Below are 20,623 nucleotides of genomic sequence, written 5' to 3' on the forward strand. Positions count from 1 at the left end.
TCTATTCATAAAAAAGGGACTACCTTTCAGAATTCCCGCTTTCTCCATGATGCTGAATCAAGAATTGAGTTTAAATTGTTTCAGGAAGAATTTCAGTTAGAGGACAGGAAGGATTTCTCAAAGTTGAAGACTGAAAATATGGAATAGGTTAGCAAAGGACATTTTTGAGTGTGGGATCTAGAATGCCTCTTAATGAGGAAAGAAGAACTGGCTCAGGAAGGTGATTCTGGTTCATTCTTTCAGAGAGGCAAATGGGCAGACAAGGTCATTATTTGTATCCCTTCTTTGTTGTCTGAGCGAATAACCACTGATATGAGTCCCTGATGATTTACATTATTCTTAGGAAATTATCCCAATTTCAAACGCGATAAAAGTGAAAATCTAAAATAATCAAAGTTTCCCAGAGCAAAAAAAAAACAGTTTGGAAAGATGAAAAAGAATTATTGGGAATATTTATGCTTTGTGATGAAAAGGAGAATTACCAACTAGGAGATAACTGTTTGAACTGACAATTCAATGTGGGGTCTAAACCTAATACCAGCCATATAGAATCACCTTCACTCTCCCATGTAAAATTCAGACTCCGATCTGCACTTGTTTTTCCACAGAACCCTTAGAGGCAAGTGCTCTATAATTCTAGAGTGAAAATTTACTTCACTTATTTAAAAAAAGTATTATTACTCCATTACAAATTTCTAATATCTGTTTGTATCTCTGACAGTCATAGCTTTAGTATTATTTGTTAAAATTCTAAGCTGGATATTCAATCATGACTAAGAAATTTTTACATTAGTAAAATAATGATTAATAGTTTTAATAACATTAATGTCCTTATAAAACATACATTTATTTTAGGTGGTAGAATTTTTTCTTCTTTCAGGCTAATTGAAAATGACACTTGCCAGTTCATGTTTTAAAAAATGGCTTTCCTGTTCAACATAGAAAATGACAACTCTTTATATAATGATACGGAATAACCTCCAAAATAATAACCAGAAGACAAAGCAAGTAGCTGAACAGGGTGTCTCATTTGCCAGCACTCTCTGTATAGAATGCTCCCGGAAGAGCACACGAGAAACCAACAACAGTGGTTATCTCTGGGCCAAAGAACTGGGTAGCTTGAGGATGGGTCAGAAAAGACTTTTTCCTTTTCCAAAGTCTTGAACTTTGTACCATGTGTGCTCTGTATATATATGATCTGTTCAAAAAATAAAGTAGTTTTTCTTCCTAAATTCAGTTCCATTTCAGAAAAAAATTGATCATCTTAAAAGATACCATTATTTACCTACCTATAGTGAGTAAGTTTACAGTTTAGATGGTTTTACTCTGAACCCCTGGAGCAGAGAGTTGAAATAAGATTATTTTTTAAGTTGGTTGGTCTGTTAGGCATTTCGAACCAACAAATGCAGTCAATCCTTAGAGTGGGAACAGTTTTGAAAGTACTACCCAACAATTAGTGAATTGCTTTTAAATCAGTCAGCTCACTTGCCTAGAAGGATCAGTAGTCCCTATCTGCCCCTAATAAGAGTGGTATGTGCTATAAAAACTTCTTCTTCAGTTAAACAAGCATTTTCCTACCAGGGACTATCTAAGTATACATTCATAGTCTCTTAATAAATTACCGAGACCTTGGATTTTCAGCTTAGGAAGCAGATTTTCATTAAAAGTATGTGGAAGCACATCCTCAAGTTAGAGCCATTAACCCCAAATAGAGAATTTTCTAATAAAGGCATATATATGAAAGAAGATAGAATTAAAAAATAAAGAATTAATAGCCACAAGTAATCTCTAAATTTTCTCTTGCCCCAAAAACCTTTTACCAACATTGCAAAAGCTAAGTTATCTTGAATGCCATCTCTTCTGATAGAAAATAATATCAGCAAGCAATGAATAGCCAAAGAACAAGCTGTATGGAGGAAAGAGGAACAGCTAACAGATTAGAAAATCCAGAAACCAATACCTTTTATAATTAAGAGAGGCCATAGAGGGGCATCACATCTCTAAATCTGTTTGACTTAGTTTCGAACTCTCATGGCACAGTCATTGATATGAATTTTTTGTGTGTTGGGCAGGTTCCTAGGGGTCAAGTTCAAATCCGTAACTTTCAAAGATTCGGTTTTTAAGGCCTGCACCTTTGAGGATGTGACTTCAGTCAACACTTACTTCAAGAACTGCACATTTATTGATACTGTTTTTGACAACACAGGTAGGTGTGCTACTTAGTCCTACTGTGGCCTCTTCAGAGGGCCCAGCTCTTGGCAGAAACGTTATACCCATATGATAGTGTGGGCAGAGCTTCGTGGGAGAAGTGGAGATTGAAGTATAAATTAACGGATTCCCAAAATCAGGTTGGATAAAAGTTAAGTGTGTATTGTTTGTCTTTGTCTGATTTAATGCAAATGGAACTTGCTGAAGTTCAAAGTTAAAAAAAAAATGGTTTGGTGAATAATTTCTAAAGTGGAGAATTAACCTGCAATTTATTTGTTTTGAGAATCCTAGTTTCTAAATCTGGTGTTTGCTTAAGTCAGCATGCCTGAACAAGTCAACAGAGATGGAGAATATAGCTTTGCTTTATCAGATATCATTTTTTAGCCAGTCCATTTAATGAAGTCTGAAAAACTCCCCAGGGAAGAAGGGGGAAGCAAACTTTGATTGAGCACCTACTATATGCTGGTCCCTACTCTAGATCATCAGACATTCATCACAATAGCTGAAGCTTAGAAAAATTAAGTAATTTGGCTACAATCATAGTACTAGTAACAACTGACATTTGAACCCAGGTTTATCTCATTTCAAAGACTGTCCTTTCCCACCCCACATATTGGTCTTTCTGTCCTACAAGAGTCCAGAACAGCCTGACATTGGCAAGAGTATCAATGAGACCTGGTTGCCAGCCCTGCCTTCTTGGTGTTCAGACAGAAGCTGGTTCCGCCCAGCTTCAAATGAGAATGGAGTCAGGTGTCTTTGGTTTATTCCACTTTTTGAGTGCTATTGCTGTCTTCTAACCCATTCAGCCTCAGAAGAACAGTTTTTTAGGCAGATCTCGATCAGCAAGGAAGGTAACAGTTTTGATTCTCATTGCCTTTTAATAAAACCCATGATCATCTGCAATCCCTTCTTGGATAGATATAAGTTCAAGAAAACAATCAGCAGTGAATGCTAGTGACATTCCCATGAGGCTGACTCTTGTTCCTTGGTGGGGTCCTTCACTTAGACCTTAAATTATAAATTCAGCCCCAAGGACCCAAGGAAAGTCCTGTCCCTTCTCTGCGTCTCATAGACCCATAAAATGGCAATAACAAGGCTGATGCATACATATTTTGAAACAAATTATTTTTGTAATTGTAGTATCAAAGCTGTCATTACTATAATAATGGTCCCTATACAACATGATAATTAGAACAAACTAACATCATAAAGGAGTAAACAACTAATATAATTAGCAATGGCCAACCATATGAAATCAAAAGATAACTAGACTCTAACTTAATTTACTCCTTTTTCAGCAAAGATAGTCCTTTATTCGTCTACAGTTGTTTCTCGGTATCTAAGAGGGATACCAATATCTATGAATTCTTAAGTCCCTTATATAAAATGATGTAGTATTTGCATAACCTATGCACAACTTCCCATTTACTTTAAATCACCTCTAGATTACTTATACCTAATACAATGTAAATACCTTATATGTAGTTGTTAATACTGTATCTTTTAGGGAATAACAACAAGGAAAAAAGTCTGTTCATGTTCAGTACAGATGCATTCATCATAGACCTTGCTACAAAGTACATGTCAGCATCAACATAACATTTTTTTTGCTGGATATTTTTGATCCACGGATGTAGAATCTGTGGACATGGAGGGCTGACCACTCTTGTAGTGTCAAGTCCTAGACCCTGCACTTTGGCCAGGCGAGGGCACTAAAAGTCAAACCAGCCCCGGCCTTATAGCCCTTAAGAAGTTCAAAATGTCATAATTGGTCTCTGAATTCTTGATGGGCTTTCTTATGCTTGTACGCAGCTATTAAGAGCTTGATAAATTATCTTTCTTTATGTTCACAGATTTTGAGCAATATAAATTTATTGACAGCGAATTCCAAAACTGCTCATTTTTTCACAATAAAACGGGATGCCAGATTACCTTTGATGATGACTATAGTGCCTACTGGATTTATTTTGTCAACTTTCTGGGAACCTTGGCAGTGTTGCCAGGGAACATCGTGTCTGCTCTCCTGATGGACAGAATCGGGCGCTTAACGATGCTAGGTATGTGCTTGGCTTCACGTAAAATAAAAGAGCTGCCTCTGCAATCTAGAGGGAGCCCATTTCTCACTGTACCTCTTGTCCCCTTAGGGATTTGCGCCCCACGGAGATGAGAGAAATCCCTTAAGACCTTTCATTAGGACTGAATTTTAGTTAAAATTATGTCTAATTACATTTCATTTGAGCAGTTTCCATGAGTTCACAGACTGGAAAACTAATTATGTGTGACTAATGTATGTTTTTCCACTTTAGTAGCTGAGTAATTGATGATATGCGTTTCATGCTCGCTGTGTTCAGAAGGCAGTTAGAAAGGCAAACCTTTTTTATCCAGGTGAGCGCACCCATGCCTGAGCTTTGCCAAGCTGAGTCTGTAGCTTCCCCTTGGGATCCAGTGTTGCCGTGAGAACTTGAAGACCCAAGGGTCCTTGCTCTACCAAGACGACAGGAAACATCCCAGCCTCTTGTCTGCTTTGTTGGCAGGTGGCTCTATGGTACTTTCGGGCATCAGCTGTTTCTTCCTTTGGTTTGGCACTAGCGAATCCATGATGATAGGTATGCTGTGTCTGTACAACGGATTGACCATCTCGGCCTGGAACTCTCTCGATGTGGTCACTGTGGAACTGTACCCCACAGACCGGAGGTATGTTGAAAATGGGCCTCTAGGTAGAGGCACTCTGAGCCCCACAGGGCCACTGACAAGTCATAGAAAATAAAACGAAAATCTAAAACATACCCAGTTTATGAAGTTGTAGGTTCCACCTGTATTTCTTAAAGGGAAAATGTAGGGGAATATAGTTGCTAGCAGGAGTTAATAGGGCAATGAAACCAGTGAAGGAAGATAATTGTGTCCGTGACTTAGTTGGCCAACTAACAGTGTGAGGAAGCTGTAAGGAGGTGACGAGGGGTAGGATCTAATAACCTGATGTGGCCCATAATTTAGCCACTAATCAGCCCTGAGAGGGTCCTTTCCTTACTTTTGCAGGTAAGAAGATCTCTAGAATGTATCTCTTGACCTTCCTGGTCTGTTGAAGGAAAGCCTAACGCTTTTTCAGTTACCAAAAAAGGATTGCTATTATAAGAAAATTATGCATCTGGTCCCAAAATGGAGACACAGAGACTTTGCACCCCGTATCAGAGAAAGGGCTAGAAGGCGGAGCTTTGGGGTTGAGCTTCAGCAGCTGAACAATTAAAAGAATAGAAGTCCTGTTTTGCAGTTTGACATGAGCAAAGACAAATGGTCTTGCCTTCTTTTATTTAGTGTATCTTTGTCACCGCCCCCGTCTCCTGGGATGGAGCCAGTGTTGTCTGGACCTTGAAATGGAGGAGGGTTTTCTAGGACTAAGGAGAGACATTTGGGGTATCAATTTTCAACTGATCCTGAGTCCCTCCTTTTGTTTACTGTCCCCAATGGGATACATTCTCTATATGTCAAGACTCTCTAACTTATATTTCTTCTTCATGAACAACTATTTACTGAGCTTACAGGAACCCAGTAGTTACTCCTATCTGAAACTCTTATGTCTGCTTATTAAATATTCTAATTCAAACCCTCAGTAACCTCCTATTGAATACTTAGGATCTGAAAGGAACCATACACCCCCAAGCAGGGCATCTCCTTCATTTGTTCAACAAACAGTAATTCTCTTTTTCGGACAAGCTTCTGAGGTGGATGCCAGGGCCCTTGGGATGAGGGTGTGGCCAAAAACAAGATTAAGACTCTGCAGCTTTCACTGAGCTTTATTTCATCAAGCTCTCATTCTGCAAACAAGGCCCAGATGTAGATTAAATTATTCCTTTAAAATAAACCCCTCAATGTTAAAGCAAGGTTATATCATAGCCTGCTACCTTTTTGTTATACATTGTGAGAGTTTGATACTGTTTTAGATGAATCAGATGCTTATCCCTCTGCCATAAGTAATAGAAGAATGACTATTTTCTTATGACAAAAACCTGGCTTAAAAAAACACAAATTAGGCAGGTCGGTCCTATGAGAAACATGGACCTGCTATGTTTCTGTTGTTGGAAAGGTTAAATGTCAGCTCAGATAAACACACAAATTGCTGTTTGTGTTAGCGTAGGTCTTCTGAGAAGCAGTGGACAAGATGGGATTAAATATGCACAGCTTTTATTAGAAGAAGTCTGTGTGAGAGAAAACGGGAAAGGAAGTGAAGTCTGAGATAGCCGCAATGTAAGCCTGAGCCCTAGAGAAGGAGTGAGGGTGAATGGTTGGATGGAACCATCCCAGACCAGCAGTCTAAGGAAGGTCTGACAAGGCTGCTGCGGGGAAAGAAGGTAGCAACAATGCCAGCCTCAGAGGAGTCCTGCGTGTCAAGGAACCAGCCTGTTGTAGTATTCCTGCCAGGTGCAGTTATTGGAACAGCAAAACGTGGTGATGAATTTCAGAGCACAGCAGCCAGGGCAGTGACTGGGAGATCTGCAAGGTGCATTCTCATGCAACCACACTGTTGCTGGCTGACATTCTCCAGCACTTAAGGAGATATTATCGGATAATTTGCAGGACATCACTTCCTTCGGTAATTCAGAGATAACTTGTCCTCCAGAGCAGCACTACCAGGCCCAGGTGAATTAGCTAGTACCACCTACTCTTTCAGGATAAAACCTTCTCTTCCATCTCTGCCATGTTGCTCTGGGTCACATTAGGAGGCCTCCACTGATCTCTGGCTCTGCTGTTAGAGCAAAATCCCAATTGTTTTGTGAGAAAATACCCTATAGCCTCTTCTCCCTGTGGAGGCAGAATAGAAGATGCCTTGACAAGAATTCTGATTAGAGGCTGTAAGTTTTCATAATAGAACTTCAGCACCGCCAACTTCTTGTCCATTTTCTAGAATCTGTCGTTAATGATCAGAATAAGATACTGTGATTCCAGGCCCCCAGCTAAAAAGTGGCCCCTTGCTCCATTTAACAGACAACTCCTATCAAGATCCCAGTCAAAATGATTGTATTTGGGATACATAGTTTATGGTGTAGTCTAAGTATTATGAAAGCTATAACACTTGAAAGCCACATGTGTTAACCACGTTACAGATTTTACTTTTAATGCTAAACCTTTGACTTTAAATAGGTATCACATTTGCATTCCCTGTGAAAACACCAATGAGGACAAGACATTGCCCATTACAGTTCATCTTTACCTCTCTAAAGAGTCTACCACACTCCCAGCATGCAGGGGGTTTTAGGACCCCCTCAGAGAAGCTGCTCTGCCTCTTCACTTCATATTGTTAACCTAAAAATAAAGTGTCAAAGTGAGAGGCAATAAGAATTTATTTGAGATCAAAAATAATAACTATTCTGGAAGCACTGATTCAGGTAGAAACTCAAATAGTGTCCCATTAGAGGACAAAAGCAAGGGGTATTTGTGAGGAAGGGAAGAGGAATAAGGAAGGTGTTTCTATTGGTGCAGATAAGCTAACATAGTGATGCTAATTCCAAACAATGTGTTCAATTTCAGTCCAATTGTCATCAATCCCCTAGTCACAATATCTGCTTTCTTGTTATCTTTGCAAGCTGTTCTTTAGGACACAATATTGCTTTAGGCACAGTCCAAAGGTTATTTTGCCCTGTTTTAACATTTCAAAGATTTGAGGCATAAAGCCCGCAGGCAGTTCCTCTGAAATGGCAGCTCTGACTCCATTTTTAAATGACTTCGTTTATGTAATTTTCTTTTTTTTACTATATGATAAAAATTGGATAATTCTTTACATTTTCTTCTCTATTGTGCAATCAAGAGACAGAAAACCTACGTTTCTGCCAAACCTACATTGTGCAGATATTTGCTTTGCTCCTCCTCATCCTGATTTGCCCTCTTTCATTCTGATTTTATTAACTTTGTGTCTTTTATAAGCTACCCTAAAGAGGCAGGTAAATTAAATTCATATATACTTGTTGAGTAGCACTTTTCTATACCTAAAAAGTGAAATAAAACAACAACTGCAGACATTTTTTAAGGGAAAGCTCTATTTTTTTCCCTTTACTCTCAACACTTTACTTCTGGACACCAACTGGGTGTCTTTCAAATTTAACTAAATTCTGACACCATCTACCTGGAGATGGCATCAGATCCCACAAGTTAAAGACTCAGTCCCACAGGACTGCCCCCACTTCAGACTCTAATCACCCGTACTTCTGACCAACCGGCTATAAACTGGAGTTCCCCTGACCCCCACCTCAGGTTCAATAATTTACTAAAATGGTTCACAGAACTCAGGGAAATATTTATGTATGTTTACCCATTTATTTTAAAAAGCAATAGCTCAGAAATAGCCAGATGGAAAAGATACATAGAGCAAGGTATGGGAGAAGGGGCTTGGGCGCCCGTGCCCGGTCCAGGTGCACCACCTTCCCAGCACCTCCATATATTAATCACCCTTGAAGTTCATCAAATTGCATTGTTTAAGAGTTTTGATAGAACTTAATCTCCTGCCCCATCCTCCTCCTTCCCAGAGGTCAGTGGGTGAAAGTCGTAAAGGCAGTTTAAAGTTCCAACCTTGGTCTTTCTGGAGACTAGCCCCATCCTGAGGCTACCTAGAAGCCACACCTTAAGTCACCTCATTAACATAAGCTCTGGTGAGCTCAAAGGGGCTTCTTATGAATGAAAAAAGACACTCTTATCACTTAGGAAATTCCGATGGTTTTAGGAGCTCTGTGCCAAGAACTGCGGACAAAGACCAAATATATTTCCTCTTATTAGGTAGCATTTTTCCGCTATGTAAATGCCACTGCCATTCTTGTATTTACTGCATCTTAACATCAAAGATAAGCATAACATAATGATTGCAGATTCTTAAACAGATGACCGGTGACATTTTAGAAAGTTCATGGACAGTGACTGGCACATGATTTGAGGGACACAGAAAAGGTTGCAAAGACCCAAATATCAACGTAAGAAACATCCAAACCTGTAGAGATTTTTATAAGTGTTTATTTGAGCCAAAACTGATGACAATTGCCAGGAAGCAAAATCTCAAATGCTTTGGAGAACAACAGTTTGCAGTTTCTTTTATGCATTTGGAATTAAGGTGGAAACCTAAGAAAGATAAAATGGAGATGGGAGAAAGTGAGGTGGTGATTGGATTACAGAATAGTTAACAAGATTATGTGCCCTCTTGAGGGCGGTCACACTTTAGAAGGAGGTGTCTGAGTAGAGACATTTCAAAGGTGTGTTAACCTAGATGCACAGAAACAATGGACAGGGCTCGCTTAAGGCAAAGATAAGCCTTTCACTAAAGAAGTTATATTCCTGGAGAGTGACTACCCGCCTTGACCTGCCCAGTTAGGAATCTAAGATCAGATCACCCCATGTGGTTACTTACAGTAGAACACTTTTTTGCCCACATAGCCATGATCTATTTAATCATTGGCCATTGGCAATTAAATTCAATCGCTAGTACCTGGCCCCTCCCCATCTCTGGGGAAAGGACTAAAAGTTCCAACCTTCCTTTCTCCATTATTTCTCCACTCCCAGGCACTGCTATCACCTAAATTTCTTTCAACCATCTTTGGGAATAAGACTGGGAGATGCCAACAGAAGATACATTTCATTTATAGGTTTCAGTTATGGCTTGTTGGAGCCCCCACCCCTATATTTTAACGGAGGGAAAAATATCAAAATTTCCCTCATCTCCTGGAATTGTCAAAGACCAAAGAATATGTAATGATAGGTTGACGCGGATTTACCCACAGTTTATTGACCCCTTTTTCTTTCCCTCTTAGTCAAGGTTTTAAACTTCTTGAAAGTCATAAACGTAGCCCACTGGGTATAATAGGCCATGAACCCCAGCTCATTTTGGTTCTTGCATGTCCTTCTGCATTCAGCCAGTGACTTCCTGTTGTCACACTGCGGAGGTGGTGGAACTCCACTGCTCACACTTCCTGTGTCCTGTTGGCCATTGTTACCCCTGCTCCATGGAGCTCAGGGCAGGGAGCTCCCACCTTATAAGTGATGAAACCCAGGCTCTCCCTGCTGGCCTCCAACTCGGCACAGGCCCCCTCAGCCCAGCAGGCCCGTCTTATGGACATTTTTCTGGCAGCATTTTCCTGCCTTTCTCTGGCCACTGGCATCCTTCTTTCTACCCTCTTACACAAACACAGTTTTAGACATGACCTCAGAAAGGATTTGAAAGTAAAACTCTGATCGTTCCCACCTGCTATTCCCTGCTGGCGCTGAGCAGTTGCTGTTGTCACCCAGCACTGTCAGATGGTCCTCTTCTTTGCTGAGCTAAAATCAAAACATCTGCCTAGAATTAATCAACCTAAGCTTTCCCCTTAGGACTGTTCTTATTTAGAAAGAGAAGTTCCATTACTTCCTTAATCCTGAAGGTCTATAAGCCTGGATCTCTTACCTACCAGCCATGTGACCTCAAGGAGACCATTCAGCATAATTGTGCTTCATTTGTTGGAGATCTATAAAGTGAGGAGATTTAAATAAATGGTATCTCTGGCCCTTTCTAGCTGTAGAATTTGCCTCTTTACCATCATCATCTGGGATTCCATAACAGTAACTGTGTTGTACCAAATGTTCAAACAGGCACAAAAACAGTCATTTAGGCTGTTCTTGAGTCCAGGAAAGTTCATATCTCTGCCCTTGGGTACTGAATAAGCTTTTGCATTAACAGGGCCATAGACATTATGATATGCTGACAGCAGAGCCACCAGACTTGGGGCTGGTTTGACTTTTTAAAAGTCAGAATATGCTGTTAAGTGACAGGGTGATGGATCAGTGGACTCTAGCATCTGGAGTCTAGGCCAAGGCTACCATTTCACTGGTTTGAGGTTTCTGGGCTTGGAGGATGTTTGTCTGTCCATTGCACTAAGGGCAGAACATTCTTTCCAATCAACTTCATGTCTTTATTTTTTTCTAGTAACATAGTCATTTATTATCATTATCAAGTATTATGCACTGTACAGAATTGTATGTGCTATATTTTTTCCCATCCTCCTCCCCCTCCCCTTGGTCAACCATCAGGTTATTCTCTATATCTATGAGTTTGTTTCTGTTTTGGCTTCTTTAATCATTTATTTTGTTTAAGATTCTGTACATAAGTAAGGTTATACAGTATCTATCTTTCTCTAACTTATTTCACTTAGCATAATATCCTGTAAGTCCATCTATGTTGTTACAAATGGCAAGATTTCGTTCTTTTTTATCACTGAATAATCCAGTGTGTGTGTGTGTGTGTGTGTGTGCGTGCACGCGCGTGTGCGCCACAGCTTCTCCATTCATTTATTGATGGACATCTAGATTGCTTCCATATCTTGGCTATTACTAGTAATGCTATAATGAACATAGAGGAGCATTTATCTTTTTGAATTAGTATTTTTGTTTTCTTCAGATAAATACCTAAAAGTGGGATTGCTGGATCATGCGGCAGCTCTATTTTTAATTTTCTGAGGAACCTCCATACTGTTTTCTGCAATAGCTGTACCAACTTACATTCCCATCAACAGTGCATGAAGGTTCCCTTTTCTCCAAATCCTTGCCAGCACTAATTTACTGTTTTATTGATGATAACCTTTCTGACAGATGTGAGGTGATATCTCATTGTGATTTCAAGTTGCATTTCTCTAATGATTAGTCATGTTGAACATTTTTTCATGTCTGTTAGCCATTTGTATGTCCTCTTGGAAGAAATGTCTATATAGTTCCTCCGCCAATTTTTAAATTAGATGTTTTTTTGTTGTTAAATTGTATGAGTTCTTTATATATTTTGGATGTTAATCCCTTATTGGATGTATCATTTGTGAATATCTTCTTCCATTCAGTAGGTGCAAGTGCATGTCTTGAACACCATTTACATCACCAATGAAAACTCATCTCTGTCTTCATTAACAAATCTTCTCATGCAGATTTCTAAAATGATATTTAAAGCCCTAAATAACCATCTGGTCTGTGGATTCCTGATTAATGTGTCTTAAATTCTATGGGTGTAGAGACAACCTCTCTTTATACTAAAGTACTTTAGAGCAAATGACCTCCCAGCCCGTATGATAACAGGCTTTTAGATGTATGTTTATTTGTTTGCTATCTGTTACCCAATAGAATGAGAGCTCCTTGAGGACAAGACTATATTTTCCTTATTTACTACCATAACTCCAAGAGAATGAATGAATTGAATGAATGAATGAATGAATGAACGAAACATGCTTTTAAAAATTCACCTGGTTACAGACAATAGCTTTCCTCCCTGTCTGAGTCCCCTCACTCTCCAAGGCGAGCTAATTGGGCCAATCGTAAGCGAAGGAGAGATACTCTTCAGTTCCCTCTCTGCTGCCTTTTTTTTTTTTTAATTGAGGAATAATTGAAATATGGTATTACATTAGTTTCAGATATGTAACATAATGATTCGATATTTGTATGTAAATAGTTGTAGCTTTTTTTTTCTTGCAACGAGAACTTTTAAGATCTAGTCTCTTAGCAACTTTCAAATATACAATACAGCATTATTAACTATAGCCACCATTCTGTACATTACATCCCCAGGGCTTACTTATTTTATAACTGGAAGTTTGTACCTTTTGACCCTCTTTTACCCGTTTCACCCATTCTCAACCCCCACCTCTGGCAACCATCAATCTGTTCTCTGTATCTATGAGCTCAGTTTTGAGTTGTCTTTTTTTTTTAGATTCCACATAGAAAGAGGTCATACAGTATTTGTCTTTCTCTGCCTGATCTATTTCACTTATCTGTTGTTCTTCTTTGTCCTCATCCACTTTCGCCACCCACAGCCTGATCTTTCAGCTGTCAGCCCCCCTTCCCCATATACCATTCCCTAGGAGAGACCCTCTTCCTCCTCTTCTCTGCCTTCTCCATCAACAATGTGGAGGAGACCAGAATTCAGGTGCATACACTGCCAGAAAATAGCAGAGTAACTTTAGATTAGTCCTGTCACCTTTCTGGGGCTTAGTCTCCTCCTTTGAAAAATGGGGGGTGAGTCAGGCACTGCGCTGAGTATTTAGAGGATCTCATTTAACCTTATTTAATCCTCACTCCAGCCCTACAAGAGTAGGTAGTTTTATTCCATTTTCAGGTGAGGAAAATGAAGCACAAAGAAGGGAAGTAACTTCCCCTGGATCGCATAACCTCAAACCCACCTGTGTGACCCTGTGATGCCACTCCCAGTACAGACATATCTACCCACTCCCAGTAGGTCTGGGGAGGAGGTCTGGGAATCTGTTTCTGAGACGCTCACCTGGTCATTGAGATATACAACCATATTCATGAACCTTGGCCTTAGATAAACTCCTAGTTGCCTCCTAATGTTCACATTCGTTCTGTCATTACTTACCTTGGCCCAGACCCTCACTTCCTAGCTAGGTTTACCAGATAAATGATAAGACACAAAGGCTTCCATTATCACCTATTCATGAACATTTGCATTTCATCAGGAATAAGAATCAGGAAGACTTTTGATGGTGGTGGGATGGGAGGGAGCCGATGGGTGACTTTAGGCCCAGAGTTTCCTCCCAGCTCACAGCTCGTAGGTAAGTCCTTCACCACTTATGTGAGAGTGAGGAGACCTCCGCTGGCAGTGATGTAAGATGCCATCTCCCCAAATTAAGGAGGACACATGCAGACCTCACACGTACCACGTAGCCACTACTTGACTTGGATGAGACGAACTTTTACTTTGACGATCAGAAAGCAATTCAGTCTTTTCTGACTTAAGAATGGAAAGTTAGATTTTTTTCTCTGAAAAAGCAAGATGACAGCCTGACAGCAATAAACAAACACGGCCCTACTAATGCCCATTAAAACGTCCTTTACAGAAATCTACTCCCAACCTGTTTTAAAGATATCAGGAAATTCCTTAGTTCATTTCACGAGTGTCACAAGCATCCCTGTGCCAGTCCTGAAAGAGGCTGCAATGAGTAGATGCAAAGAATATAAGGCCCCACACCAAAAAAATGGGGCCTGGGCCAAACTAAGGCTAACTCCAGACCTACTATTGGTTCAAGTTAACCCTTAGGAGGGGAGCAAGAGTGAGGGGGTCACCTGGCAGGACCGGCCTCCATGGCTACCCCAACTCCAACCTACGGCAACTGAATAAGAGTTGGAAGAGAAGGAAAAGTTCAGGTTAAGTGAGAAGCTGGTCGTCTCTGGTGCACATGAGCTGTGAAACCAGGATGCACAAGAGAGGTTAAGAGAGGAGGAGCAGAGAAGGAGAAGAAAGAGGCTAGAGAGGCCTTTGCATTGGACTCCTCTCCTGTGGCCACAGCACCACATCGTAAACATCTTCCCTGGCTGATGTTCTCTCACAAACAAACCCAAACAAAGGAGCTCTTCTATGTGGAGGGATTCACTGCAACATTGTTTATGTTCCCCCAAATTTGGAAAGCTCCTAATTATCCAATGGCACGATTACAGAAATAATGGTTATATGCTAAATCACTTCATTTTAAACAAAACATAAATGACATGGTACAGTTACATTACTGATTGCAAAAGGCAGAAAGTAAAATTCTATAAATTCTGTGATTTGAAAAAATGTGGATATGATTGGAAGCACACTAAAAGGAATTCAGAAATGAAAACCATTTGTTAGAGGGGTGAACTGGATGCTTTGCTTTCGTAATGTCCTATAGTATGTAACAGTGAATCCAAATCGATTCAAAAATTCAGATGTCTCTGGGAGACTGCAGGGTTCTCAGCCCTGGATATACCTTAAAATCACACAGGCTTCCAAAACTCCCAACGCCTGGGCCCCCAGAAGAGCAGTAAAGTCAGAATTTCTGGCAGTATGGCCCTGGGCATTAGTATTGCCATATCTCTGTGTTTTAAAAGCTTCACAGATGATACTATGCATTCAGGTTTGAGCACTGATGAGTGAGGCTGTGGTTATACATGCCATGTACCCTAGTTCAAACAGACTGTTGTCTTTACCCCAAGTTGAGAACAGCTACATGAGGAAGTGGAAGACTTGTTTGGGGACTGGAGGAAGGCAGACCATTTGGTACTTGAGAAGCCGTTGCAGGGGGTGTCTAAGGCAAACCTGAGTGGGGTACCACAGAGGTAAGTTAAGAAGATATGAGAGTATTCTGAGAGAGAGAGACTACCTCTACCCACATTCCATCCTTCACCTGGCAAGCTCCTCCTAGTCCTCTAAAACCAGTTCTCTTCTCATCCGTCCCCTCTGAGAAGCCATCCACAACTCCCCAACCCCCGCCTGAGATCACTTCCCATTCTCTGCGCCTCATAATACCCCACGAGTATCTTTATCACCGCACTTAGCATTTTGTGTCATCATGATCTCTTTGCACCTGTCTTAGTGTAAATGAGCATTTCATTTTGTTCATTTTGGGGTTCCTCATGCCTAGTACAGTACTTGGCAGATAATAGATGCTTAATGAATGATTGTTAAATGAGTAAATGCATAGAAGAATGTGTAAATTTGTAGTATATTAAGGACAGATTTGATTATTAGACAAATATTCAAGGGGCTTCTAGTGTTCTTAGCATTGTAATCCTTTAACTTAGATAGATCCAGTGTTAAAATAGCTTTTTTAGCTTAACCCAGGGACCTACCCATCATCTGTAATATTGCTTCTTTGAGAAAAACGAAATTCATTCTGTTTCAAATAGCCAATTTGCAGATGAATCTTTAAATCACGATGTATTCCTGATTTAAGGACTGCCTGTACTTTCCAAAATGCCCAATGCTGAGAAACTTCTACCAGTGATTGGACTGAATTTTCCAGGAAAATTTCCTTTCTAAAAGTTTAGACTGGACAAAGAGAATGCTCACATTGTACTCATTAACAGGTAAATTCCATGAGTTCAGTCTAGATCTACACCATTTCAGTCCTTTTCAAAATATAATATTTAATATTGCTTACTAATAACAATGTCATCGGTAGATGGGGCAGGCATTTCAGCCAATGTTTCTAGTAGCCTCAGAAAATCCTAGTTTATCCTGCCCTGAAGTCAGAAAAGACAAAATAATAAAGAGGCTGGATGGGAAGGCAAAACCGCCCTCACTCTATCCAGAATGAAGCCGGCAGTTTCCTTTCCCTGGCCACCAATTAGTACATATAATTATATAAATTACATAAATTAACTAGAACTCACTAAATTGTGAAGGCTCTGGAGAAGGAGCCTCAATCCAGCTGCAGCAAGGGGACGCTCAGCAGGCACATCTCACATCAGCTGAGCTGAAGCCAGCTGCCTGCACCAGCACCCAGTTCTCTAAACAGAGGGAGTTAATGGTGCGGGGAGAAGGGCCGCCTTCGTGGAGTGGAATGGGGATGAGGACTGCTGCAGTCACGGGGTACTGTTTGGGAAAAGAATTTCCATTGAAAAGATTTAAATAAATAGGTTGAGCAAGAATTGAAAACAAAGGGTTCTGGCCAGAGAGGTGGGGGAACAAGGGATGGAGCTTACAGAGAGATGAGAGATCATTTCATTCTTTCTCTTCGGTGCCTGTTGGGTAAAGGAAGGCATGGAATATATCTTTGGTCTGATCAAGAATGCAGTAGCTTGTCCTGCTGCTAAGTGGGGGCCCTGCAAGCTCTGAGCTCCCCATCCTCAAAGGCCTTTAGGAGTACAAGGTGACTTGTGCTTTGCATGTCTGCAGAAGTTAATGTCCCTCCTTTAAGTAAGAACGAGGGAAGAAATAAGCTAAAAGCTTCTTTACTCCCCAAGGGAGAGTCACTTTGAGAATGACTTTTCTAAGACAGATGTGCCGCCAATGCATAGAAAATTACACCCTCCAGCTACATGTATTTGAAGAAATAATTTACTTATCCAAGAAAAGGACAGTCACATTTTCTCGAATGCCAACATTAATTTAAGGAGGCTATATGCTTTGCATCCATACCAGATTTTCATCTGAAGAACTGCCTCTGCTTGGTAAATGAAAAAGGAGATTCTTAGGAAATAAGTGTTTGATCATCTTTCTTAAAAGATTCAGTAACCAGATGCTCCCGATGCATCGCTTAGTGCTGAGCAATCTCAGGAAGTTGTCCTTTCCTCTGTTACAGTTTAAGTAGTATAAAGAGATAGCCGCCTTTATTTTCTACCCTATTCGGAAGTTTATAGCTTGGGAAAATACAGTTATTTTAACAAATGTAAATTCTGCATTGGTCATTCTGCAATCTCAGCATCGAGAGACTTCATACAGAAGAACGTTTTTCACTCTTATCAGCAACACATACACTAACCGTGTTTTTCCAGAACAAGTTTATCCTACTAGATACATTTGGTAATTTATGAAACAAAAGTGTAGTTTAAAAAAAGTGAAAGAAGCCAGTCTGAAAATGCTACCTACTGTATGATTCCAATTATATGACATTTTGGAAAAGGCAGAACTGTGGAGACAGTAAAAAGATCAGTGGTTGTCAGAGGCTGGGGGAGAAAGGGAAGGATGAATAGGGGGAACACTGGGGATTTTTAGAGCAGTGAAATTATTATTCTGTAGGATACTATAATGATGAATACATGCCATTATACATCTGTCAAAGCCCATAGCATACATAATGTAAAATGAGAACCCTAATGTAAACAATGAACTTTAGTTAGTAATATATTAATATACGCTCATCGATTGCAACTAATGTACCACACTAAGACGTTACTAATGGGGGAAACTGGGGCGGGGGAGGGAGAGAGGGTGTATGGAAACTCTTTACTTTTCACTCAATTTTTTTTGTAAACCTAAAACTAGTCAAAAAAGTCAATTAATTTTTTTTTTTTTAAATAGTGCCTGGCACATACCACTATTGAAATATTTATTAAATACAGACATACAATTTCCCTAATGGGAAGTCAAATGTCTCAGTTAATGGAAGCAAAAAAATCTATTAATTTTTTTAAAATTTCAGCCTCATGGCGTCTCTGTGGAAGTAGGGGAACCAGTAGGTGATGATGTCATTCTACAGAAATCTCCTTTGGTACCAGACATATCGCCTCAAGCAATTTCATTTGAAAATAGTTATCAGTATATTAAATCTCCTTATCTTTCTGGTAGTTCTTGCTATTACTAGTGTCTTTCTTTAAAAACAAGTCAGAAAGAAGAAGAATACAAAATTAGCTCACCCTCTTCTCAAGAAGTTCCTGTTTCTCTCAATTAGAAATTCTGTCACACCCCTTCCTTACTCTACTTTCTATATGTCTTGGCCAAAAAGAAAGTCAGTGCTTTGCTGTCCCCCCTTTTTTTTTACTTTCTAATCAGTAAAATCACTGGCTCTCCACTAAGTCACAGGCTCAGTTTCTGCAGCACAAGAGGAAGGCTGATCTCTTTCCTACGGTGTGGGAAGGGGGATGGTTGGATAATAACCTCAAAAAATACATACGTGTATTAGAAGATGTCACTAGGAACACCACAAGTAGTGATGAGTAGTTGTTATGATTGGCCAAAGGAAAACCTAGACTTACAAATTTACAAATCAAAGAAAGAAAGATGTGTAGTAAAAGCTGCATTTTGCAGCATATAAAATGCGTTTTCCTCTGGAGGGAAAATATGTATCCAACAATTACCCTGCATTCAACGTGCCTTTAATACAAGTGTGGACCCTGTGACAGACCAAAAAACTAAACTGGCGTAAAGGCAGAGGAAATTCACATTATCTCATGATATCAGTGACAGCAATACTGTCATGAGCAAAATTAAGTTTTTTGCCTAGATGACTTGAATAAAATCACATTCAACACACATAAAGATAGCAAAGTTTTTCTTTTCCAAAGAATGTTTTAGGGAATGAGATGTGTCTTATTGATATACCACCTGCACATCTTAAATGCCAGCAGAGTAAGCAAGATCTCTAAACCTACAATCTGATTCCCTTCTGTAATATTTTCTTGGGCTTGTTTTCCCACCTGGAACTTTGATGAGGTTGTAAGAAATGTGTGACTAGGCCGCCCAGCTCAGTATTCAATTTCTGTCCGTTATGGAAAACATTTCGGAAGAGATCATGATAGTTAACTTTTATGGTACTGGAAAGAAGAGGATACAATCTAGTTAATCCTGATTTTCCCTGAAAACAAGCTTTAGTTATTTAAAACCTCACATGTTAATTAAGCTAAGAAAATATAAGTAAAAAACGAAACAAAACAAAACAAAAAACCTAAACTAAAGAAATATATTGTCATATGTTTTCATTTAACCCTGGAAGAGAGAAGAGACTTTTTACTCCCTGAAGTTTCCTCTCGATAAATTGGAACTTGTGGGCAGAATTAAGAATCAGTAGAGGTGGAGAGAAAGTTAAGAGGGCTGAAAAAGCAATACCAACAGCTAGGGTTCTCTACCTCCAGATGTGCTCACAAGCGTTTAGTCGCTTGTTCTAATGATACACAAAACAATCTACTTGGAGATCACTGGATATTACCAGATAGACATTTGCGTCTGAAGCTGGAAACTTGGAAGTCATTTTCTCTTTTTCTTTTGCAGGGCAACAGGCTTCGGCTTCTTGAACGCGCTCTGCAAAGCCGCCGCCGTCCTTGGGAACTTAATATTCGGCTCGCTGGTTGGCATCACCAAAGCAGTTCCCATCCTGCTGGCCTCCACCGTGCTGGTTTGTGGAGGGTTGGTGGGGCTGCGCCTGCCTGACACACAAACCCAGGTCCTGATGTGACGGGAAACAAGCCATCCATCCTTGTTTTTTCCTCCTGCCCTATCTGTGTCAACTCTCCTGACCAACTCAAGGTTTCAGATTTTTCAGATATTGAAAGGTGGTCAAATATCAGAACACTGACTCTTTACTATGACTAAAATTTAGATGCATACCATCTTGCCCCTTAAATGTGATTTTGCACAGATTTTATTATTATTTATTGTTATCTTTCCTGACTGTGATGCTACTGCCTCCCAAAAATCAGCGGAAACATTTTTTAAATGTGCTAGTGAGCTGGGCCTCCCGGAGATTCTGCTCACTGGAGGTTTTGGAAGCTAAGAAGAGGACTGTGCTGCTATAAGAAATAGATCCTGCTCCTAGTTCAGCATTCACAGGAAATATAAGTTGGCATATTATTGCATTTGTGCTGAGGAGAGGGTTTCTTTTTTTTCAAACAAAGTGATATTTCCTGTTTACTTAGAAAAGGACACCCAGCAATTCTAGATGTTACAACAGGGCCTTTCAAAGAAAACCATGTGGTACCAAACAGAGCTGGGTGGGGCTCTTTCAGGCATGACAATTAAGGTGACTCTGCTGACAAGGAAAATAAAGGCTCTGCACTTAGCAGCAAAGATCTGAGTGAGCTGTATAAGCAAGATTCTGGCAGAAAGTCCAATTAAACTTCTGAAATATATGAGGGAAAAGGGCTATAATAATGTCTGTGATATGGCATGTGGTTCAGAATGTTAGAAATCAGAGGTTAGAGACAGAACTTGGGCTTCCATTTTCCCCTCCCACCT

The 20,623-nt window shown here is 40.0% G+C and overlaps 1 protein-coding gene across 1 annotated transcript in view; it reads left to right on the plus strand.

The window, feature by feature from the left end:
* Positions 1–20,084, plus strand: part of SV2C (synaptic vesicle glycoprotein 2C) — a 164,440-nt gene extending 144,356 nt beyond the window's left edge. Inside the window, exons 11-14 of the mRNA XM_039857687.1 lie at positions 2,073–2,206; positions 4,062–4,265; positions 4,743–4,902; positions 19,661–20,084. Coding sequence (XP_039713621.1) covers positions 2,073–2,206; positions 4,062–4,265; positions 4,743–4,902; positions 19,661–19,844 — 682 coding nt within the window. The 3' untranslated portion in view covers positions 19,845–20,084. The remainder of the gene's footprint in view (positions 1–2,072; positions 2,207–4,061; positions 4,266–4,742; positions 4,903–19,660) is intronic.
* The last annotated feature ends 539 nt before the right edge of the window (positions 20,085–20,623 follow it).

This window comes from Pteropus medius, unplaced genomic scaffold (genome assembly GCF_902729225.1).
Source record: "Pteropus medius unplaced genomic scaffold, Ma_sr-lr_union100, whole genome shotgun sequence".
NCBI lineage: Eukaryota > Metazoa > Chordata > Mammalia > Chiroptera > Pteropodidae > Pteropus > Pteropus medius.